Source organism: Megalobrama amblycephala, linkage group LG3 (genome assembly GCF_018812025.1).
Source record: "Megalobrama amblycephala isolate DHTTF-2021 linkage group LG3, ASM1881202v1, whole genome shotgun sequence".
In the NCBI taxonomy this organism is placed as follows: domain Eukaryota; kingdom Metazoa; phylum Chordata; class Actinopteri; order Cypriniformes; family Xenocyprididae; genus Megalobrama; species Megalobrama amblycephala.
In genome coordinates, this window is record NC_063046.1 from 8,526,062 (window position 1) to 8,535,155 (window position 9,094).

The 9,094-nt window shown below is 35.8% G+C and overlaps 1 protein-coding gene across 1 annotated transcript; it reads right to left on the bottom strand.

The window, feature by feature from the left end:
• Positions 1-847: 847 nt before the first annotated feature.
• rlbp1a (retinaldehyde binding protein 1a) lies at positions 848-8,850 on the bottom strand. Its single transcript, XM_048183712.1, has 8 exons — positions 8,744-8,850; positions 7,257-7,297; positions 6,841-6,969; positions 6,551-6,755; positions 5,088-5,266; positions 3,363-3,521; positions 3,147-3,257; positions 848-1,020 (listed from the first exon to the last, which is right to left on the bottom strand). Exons 2-8 carry the CDS (start codon positions 7,263-7,265, stop codon positions 874-876), a joined length of 939 nt encoding a protein of 312 aa, XP_048039669.1. The 5' UTR covers positions 7,266-7,297; positions 8,744-8,850; the 3' UTR covers positions 848-873.
• Positions 8,851-9,094: the final 244 nt, after the last annotated feature.

Here is a 9,094-nt window from a genome sequence, read left to right on the forward strand (position 1 = left end):
AAGACACTTCAATGAAGTTTCTCTATGTTTAAAACAAATGCCAAATAAGTCGAACATTTCAGGTATCGGCCAGTGAGATGTGTAATATTTCATCCCTACAGTACTGTACATCTGTTAAAGGGATAGTTCACCCCAAAAACTCTGTCATCATTTACTCACCCTCAGGTTGTGCCAAACCTGTATGCAATAGAAGATATTTTGAAGAATGCTTGTAACCAAACAGTTGATGTACCCCATTGACTTCCATAATAGGAAAAAAATTACTGTGGAAGTCATTGGTGCCCTACAACTGTTTGGTTACCAACATTCTTCAAAATATCTTCTTTTGTGTTCAGCATAACAAAGGAATTTATACAGGTTTGGAACAACTTCACGGTGAGTAAATGATTATTCATTTTTGGGTGAACTATCCCTTCTTATACGTTATACATTAACAACATAATACAGTGGTTAAAAGTGTTAAACTATACAATTGTAATAATTTCCTACATACACTCTTAGAAAAAACGGTTCATCGAGGTTCTATATGGAACCCTAGAGTTCTTAACTCAATTTTAAAGAATGTTTTATGGCAAAAAGGTTCAAAACAAGGAGAAATGGAGAAAATGCATATTTAACAGGTTATTTCTAATTTTTCTAGTGATAAAGTATGTTTCAGCTGCTTAATTCATAAAATGTAATTAAAATAAAAAATGAATTAAAACAAAATTAATTCCATAAAAAGTTTCCATATATGAAGTGCTGACAGAATCCTATATAGAACCTTTTCTTCTTAGAGTGTGGTGTCTATAAAACATTTTACTCATATATTTAAAAAAAAAAAAAACAAAAGGTTGGTGTCTGTCCCAATGTTGTCCTGTTGGCTTGGGTCATTTAAAGGGCTGTATCTTCAGAACCAAACAGCTTGATCGCAGTCTCTTTGCCGTCACAGCTGGGACCCGTCCCGTCGAAATCCGGAGGAAGGATTTCAGCACCAAAGTCCCTTAAGTAGCCACCCAGCTCATCACCATGAACAAAAACCTAGATAAACAGGTTCAAACATTTTCATACGCTCATAATGAAAGTGCACATATGATCCTTATGTAGAATAAGTAGGTTTTGTAAGTGTCTTTTTTAGGTGTGAACAGGGGCGTCAGGTTTAACCTGGTCAGGTTAATGCAAAGTAATATTTGTATTGCAGGATTAACAGAGCTATATTACTATGTGTCACATATCATTTGTAATTGTTTAATAAGAGAGAAAAGCAAGTAAATTAAAGCGATCTGGTTGTTATATTCATGTAACGTAGGTTTAACGGCGCTGCAAATATGTCTGTTTACAACGTAATTTTGCAGTGTTAAGTATTGTAGCCAATCACAGCCATTCCTGTTGAAAATAATGACCAATCAGTGGTGTTTAAGCAATTTGAAGAAAAGTTTGGTTTTTCATGAGACTTTCATTTAATTTTCCTACAGTTAAATACATTTACACTTCAGTACAAAAAAAATGTGACAAAAATGACTTAAAAAAAAAAATTGTTATCATAGTGATTTGATAATCTCTAAAAATAAATTAAAAAGCAAACTGTGAAGAAACCTATATTAGGGAGTGGAAATGGCTAATAGGCCAATAAGTGCTCCTCTGCCACCATCTACCGGTTATAATGGTAATTTAATGTATGTTTTAAAGGTGCCCTACAATTAAAAATTGAATTTATCTTGGCATAGTTAAATAACAAGAGTTCAGTACATGGAAATGACATACAGTGAGTCATAAACACTATTGTTTCCTCCTTATATAAATCTCATTTGTTTAAAAGACCTCTGAAGAACAGGCGAATCTCAACATAACACCGACTGTTACGTAACATTAATATGTACGACCCCAATATTTGCATATGCCAGCCCATGTTCAAGGCATTACACAAGGGCAGCCAGTATTAACGTCTGGATCTGTGCACAGCTGAATCATCAGACTAGGTAAGCAAGCAAGAACAACAGCAAAAAATGGCAGATGGAGCAATAATAACTGACATGATCCATGATATCATGATATTTTTAGTGATATCGTTCTAAATGTTTTGTTAGCGTGTTGCTAATGTACTGTTAAATGTGGTTAAAGTTACCATTGTTTCTTACTGTATTCACAGAGACAAGAGCCATCATTATTTTCATTATTAAACACTTTTCACAGTCTGTATAATTCATAAACACAACTTCATTCTTTATAAATCTCTCCAACAGTGTAGCATTAGCCGTTAGCCACGGATCACAGCCTCAAATTCATTCAGAATCAAATGTAAACATCCAAATAAATACTATACTCACGTAATCCGATGTATGCATGCAGCATGCATGACGAACACTTTGTAAAGATCTATTTTGAGGGTTATATTAGCTGTGTGAACTTTGTTTATGCAATGATAGAGTCGAGAGCTCCGGGGGCGGAGAGTGCGAGCAATTAAAGGGGCCGCGTGCTGAAACGGTGCATAGTTAATGATGCCCCAAAATAGGCAGTTAAAAAAATGAATAAAAAAAAATCTATGGGGTATTTTGAGCTGAAACTTCACAGACACATTCAGGGGACACCTAAGACTTATAAAAACATGTTCAATGGCACCTTTAAGTTTTAAAAGTGTTTGTTTTTCACCAAATGTTATTTTTCCTACATCGTTAAACTTTTAGTTTTACAAATGTGGAAAATCTTTGATTTATAAACAAAAAAAAAGAATCACATTAAAAATAACATTTAAGTTGGATAATATTTAGACTTGTAAGCTTTAAAGTGCTGGAAAAGGTTGTGTGAAGTAACTGAAAGTCCTTCATTTGTATAACAGAGGTCTATAACTGTCTAATTTACTGGGTTATGATCAGAGCTATATATGATTCATCTTTGGACGCACCACACACACTTGTCACGACGAGGGAGTAAGATTTGATGACGTCATCAGAGTTTGCCATACTTTTTTAGCTTTTGGTGAATTGATGCCACTGGGCGTACAAGCTTCTAAGTGGACATAATTACTTCATGCCTCTTTAAATCTCTTTTTGAATTCATTTGTCTGAATAGTGAAGATCTTAGCACATCGTAAAGCTCTTTTGTGTGCCCGGTTCAGAGTTTTTTCCACATCCACTTGAAATCCTCTTTTCACGCTTCGCTCCACTTACCCTCTCCAGCAGTTTGCTCTTCATGAAGGGCTTCACCACGTTATAGGTGGTTGTGAAGTACCAGGGCTGATGGATCACGTGCACCGCCTTGAATCGGGCTGGGAAAGAGTCCTGTATCATACAGACAGCACCAGCACTTCAAGATCTTCTTTGTGATTTGTGACTTTTAAGAGTTATATGAAATTGTTTTGGCTGAAAGGCAGTGTAAGCACTTACCTGTAACATGTCCACCATCTTCTTCAGCTCGGTGTGTTTGATGCCAGACGCATGCTGCATTGTGAAGCCCTTGAAGTTCTCGATGAGGACGAAGCCGTTGATTTGGGTCTCTTCGTTGTCTAAAAGTTTCTCGAGGATTACGCAGTAGGCACGCAGAGTCTGTGAAGAGACACAGTCATGTTTGAGACAGGGTTAACTAAAACTAATAACATACAAAAAACCTTTACATTACTTGAAATAAAATAAATGTTAAAGGATTAGTTCACTTCAGAATTGAAATTTCCTGATAATTTACTCACCCCCATGTCATTCAAGATGTTCATGTCTTTCTTTCTTCAGTCGAAAAGAAATTTGCATTGCAGCTTGAAAGCGTTCTACACGATCCCAGACGAGAAATAAGGGTCTTATCTAGAGAAACCATCACTCATTTTCTAAAAAAAAAATTACAATTTTATATATTTTAACCATAAATGCTCATCTTGAACTAGCTCTCTTCTTCTCCTTCTCTATTTGAATTCCGGCAGTGTAAGTGTATTACTGCCCTCCTCAGGTCAAAGTTTGAACTAAATTGTCATATACAATGTGCTAGTGCAAGTATATAACATTTAGTTCAAACTTTGACCTGTGGAGGGCAGTAATACACTTACACTGCCGAAATTCAAATAGAGAAGAAGAAGAGCAGCTAGTTCAAGACGAGCATTTATGGTTAAAATGTATACAATTTTAATTTTTTTTTTTTTTAGAAAATGAGCAATGGTTTCTCTAGATAAGACCCTTATTCCTCGTCTGGTATCGTTTAAAGCTCTTTGAAGCTGCACTGAAACTGACATTTTGACCTTCAACCGTTTGGAGCCCAGTGAAGTCCACTATATGGAGAAAAATCCTGGAATGTTTTCTTTAAAAACCTTAATTTCTTTTCGACTGAAGAGAGAAGGACATGGACATCTTGGATGACATGGGGGTGAGTAAATTATCAGGAAATTTTAATTTGAAAGTGTTAAATTAAGTCCAAATAATTCAGTTATAAATAATACAAATTAAGTTTCAATTATTTACTTAATAGACTATTATTATTATTATTTATTAATTAACAATTAATCAAGTGTAAGAAATTACTTTAATTTGGTTTTATTATGCACTAATTTGTTTTCTTACGCATTATATAGTAAGATATGCATGTTTTAAATGAATATTATTCATATATACTTCATAATAATCATTAACTGACAGTTTGGGGAGACCCAATTTCAAGGAAGGACCCTATTTGTCATGACACCAGCTTTCCGTGTTTTCACTGTTATATGGTAGGGGGCGCTATTACACAACTTCTGAAAGAGTGCAGAATCTTCTGATCAAAACACAGGCGAAGAAGAAGCAGAAACATGCATTTCTATTAGTTTTTGTGATTAATCATGCAAAATGCACCAATGAACTTTGTGATTACCTCAGTTCTTTTGGCTTGTCTAATGAATTTAGACTGTAGGGTGAATTTAAGTTAACTGGGCCACTTTTTTGCCACTCATCTCACCCCGAAAGTGACACCATTCACCTGGATTCACACACACACTGGAAAATTGAACTTTTTATAAAAGCCAAAATTTCATAAAAATCCTTTGCAAATGATCCTATGCAAACTCAGCTTTTTATTTTGATGATGTTCTTTAAGAATAACCCAGTATTTTTGGACAGTGGATGGAAATCAGGCTTTACAAATAGCTCACATACTTCATCAAAAGTGATCTCCTCTAGATCCCAGTTCTCAATGTTGAAGAGCAGCACCACTCGGCCGTACTTGTCCCTGGTGGAGAGGATTCGTGGGTAACCGGCTTCAATGGTACTACGCACGGCCTCCGGGGTTAAATTCTCAAACAACTCCGGATAGTCTCGTCTAAAACGCACATAACCTGTCGAAGAGGGAGGAAAACAAAAAGACTAATCACCATTTGTAGAATGTAAATTTGATTTCAGCAATGTCTCAAACCTTTCTCACATTTGCCAACATACAAAAGTCTGCAGTCTACAGTCATTGAATTCTCCAAAGACCAGATAATCTGAGCTGTTATCCAATTAATTTTAGTTCTATATGACAATAATTTACATTAGTGACCAAAATTGATGTGCAGCCTAGGAAAACTGACATCTTCTTCCTTTATTTATTATTAAAATTCAGTAATTTTGTAAGCATATTGTGTAGTTGTTCATTATAGCTTGTCAAATTTGCCCCTATTTGGGTGTGAGCAAAAACCTTTAGAATGAAACTGGACGTTTCTGAATGGTTAGTGGATAAATTTTTGTAGTTGCTGTGGAGTTGATTCAACTCATCCACTAGCATGTGTCGTCATGTTAATCTTTTGTGCAAATCCAGTGTTGAATTGACCCTCGTTTGTGAAGCAGTCCGGCGTAAAATGACGGCATGTCAACAACACTCTACTACAACAACTCTTCCTCTTCTCTAAAGCAGCCCAACATGGCCCCGCCCCCTTTGTTGTGTGTTCTCGGAGGCGGGGTTTATGTAAATTTTAGGGTTTGTGATGTCACTAACCCGTGAAGAATGTTGTTGTAGTCCCTACCAGCTGTTTGTTGTATTTCTTTTTACAGCGATTGCTGTAAAAGGAAATATCTCCACTAACAAAAGTTACTAACAAAGTATTTTGCATTACTTATTTGAAAATGTAAGTTTGTAAATTTAAAACTAATGTGCTACTTTACTAGTTACTTGAAAAAAGTAATAATTACTAGTTATTTTTAATGCATAACCCTCTCACTGTTTATGAACATGGGCATTTTAATGGGAATAACAGCAATACTGTTTTGCCCCATTAATGCAGCATTGCTCTTTTGCAGTATTTCGTCCTGTTTCCCAAGCACTGAAAGGTTCAGTCATGTGTGCGAGTGTTTCTGTGGGCTGTGCATGTGTATTAGTGTGAAATACGCAGAACATCAAAGCCCAGCCTGTCTGCCTGTTCTCAGCCCCTTTGAGAAAGAGAACCTGCCCTATTTGTGCACAAAGGGTCTCTTTGAAAGTTTCGTTAAAGCCCCAATTAAAGCACAGATTTTGTCCCTGTCCCAGAGACGGGCAGGTCTGAGGATGCAGAGACAAAAGCATGTTTGGATGGTCACAATTACACGGTTTACAATGGAGCTGATGTGTAAATGCATTGATGCCATGATAAAATAAAGCACTTTACCTTTCATAAGCTCATGTGCTCTCGTCACGTCAAACTTGCGTGCGCGTATGAATCTCAGCAGAAGGGAATCTGGTCTGTCCCCGAATTTTTCTTGCACAGCTTTGGCAAGATCGTCCCCTTCGCTTGCCTTTTCTTTCATCATGGCCCTCAATTCCTTTATGGAAGACACTTTCCTCTCCTCTGTTTCATTCAGTTCATCTTTAGCCTTTGAGATAGGAAGGTGAATTTGCATTTATGTGCAACTTAATGATAAATACGTTTCATTATAGGGGCATGTAGTGTAGTGATACCTTCTGTTTTGTGTGATCCGGCACTTTCTTACAGGGTCCGTACACCGGGCCGTGGTCCTTAACAGTCAGATGTTCGAGCTTAGCACGTAATGCTTGCTCCTCCTCAGACACCATACGAAATGTTCCGGTCTAATGGGATGAAAATGAAAAGAAAGCAGTATATTATGTGCTGCATGGGCTTGACAGAGCCACAGACAAGAGGTTTAGAGAAAACTAATCCTGTCTCTACATGATCCTGCTGTGGAGACCCACAACTCTCAGTAAATTAGTGACTATTTAATAATCCCCATCACATGACCTGCTAAAACACCTTGAGAAACAAGAGATTAGTTCATCCCACCCAGTGCATTTAACAGTAGAGGTTAATGCAGTCTTTTAAGTGCTTATTATGGAACTAGAAAGAATAGTGTACTTACAGCAGCCATGATGCTGAGATCCTCCAGTGGCTGAACGGAGACTGTAAAAAAATCCGTAACACTTTAGTTTAGGGTCCAATTCTCACTATGAACTAGTTGTTTATTAGCATGCATATTACTAGAATACTGGCTATTTATTAGTACTTAAAAAGCACATATTAATGCCTTATTCTGCATGATCATATTCTACATCCCTTAATCCTACCCAATACCTAAACTTCACAACTACCTTACTAACTATTAAGTAGGAGTTTATTGAGGCAAAAGTCATAGTTAATAGTGAGAATTGGACCCTAAAGTCGGACCAAAAATTTATTTCATATTTTGGTTGCACTTAATTTTACAGTATGTGCAATTTCAATGTACTTACAGTGTACTTACCAAGAAAGTACTGTAATATAAGGTAACTACATGGATTAAGGGTAGTTTATGGGTAGTTTCTGGCCTAGTTATTACCCAGTTAATATATAGTATGTATAGGCAAAACAGGACTGTAAAATAAAGTGCTACCTATATTTCACTGTACATCTTTAGATATCATCATAATATTGCTTAGAATTAAATAAAGACAATAAACCTACAACTTTTGCATGTAGATTCTTTAACTTATAAATAAAGCAAAATATTTATGTGAAAAAAGGTCATGGGAAAGATAATTCTTCGAATTAATTCTCTATAATTAATCCTGTTTCTTAAGGCTTTTCCGAATATTTGCACCAAAATCTTTTTTTTTTTTTTTTTAATTTTTTTTTGACTCATTTTCAATGCGGGCATCATTTAGTTACTTTTTTAAAAAAAATTATATTAATTAAAAAAATTGCAGATTGACATAAACATAAAAATAGCACATTCCAGGATTTACTAATGCAATTACATCTGAAGTAATTGATTACTTAAATAAGTAACTGATGGAAAAAAAGGTAACACTTTAGTATGGGGACCATTTCTATTAGCTTGCATATTGGCTGTTTATTAGTACTTATAAAGCACATATTAATGCCTTATTCTGCATGACCATATTCTACATCCCTTTATCCAACCCAATACCTAAACTTAACAACTACCTTACTAACTATTGTAAGCAGTAAATTAAGAGTTTATTAAGGCAAAAGTCATGGTTAATATGTGTTCCCCATACCGTTACCAAAAACACTTTGACCCACAAATTAAACTTAATTTCAATATTTTTAAAAGTGAATATTAGCTTGACAAAACCTTGTTTGAAAGTTCTTAAAGTTCTAACATCATCCAGCAGTTTGCCTGATCAGAGAACAGTATAAACACCTGTGATTTTCCTCTGAGACAATAAACAATTGAAATGGCTGCTAATGGATTAAGCTGCATTTGGTGATTTAATAAATCAACAATGCAATAAAAGCATGTTTGAAGTATCAGTGAGTGAATCCAGTCCCAGCATCCTCTTAGCCTGTCAGCTTAGGCACAAAGCAAGCCTGCAACATTAATAACACTCAAAGACTGTGACTTACCTCAGCCGAGGGCGATTCAGAAGTGACTCAGAGAGGCGATGAGGGCTACAGGCGACACAAAGGGCTGAGGCGTTGCTACTGTGAGATTAACCTGTCACACCCCATAACTCACAACAGATTCATCTAATCTACATAATAAACATTCGTGAGGGGAGGGGCCGAACAGGGCCCACAACAAAATGCACACACAAAAAATAAGCATTTTATAATGTAATTAGATTTTTTTTTTAATTTAGATTTTTACATTTCTACACAAAACTAAGCATCAGATGTAAGGGTGTTTACTTACAGCTACTCAGTATTTTTGGTTTGTTTTACAGTATAAATACCTGAACATTCTTCGATCAAGAT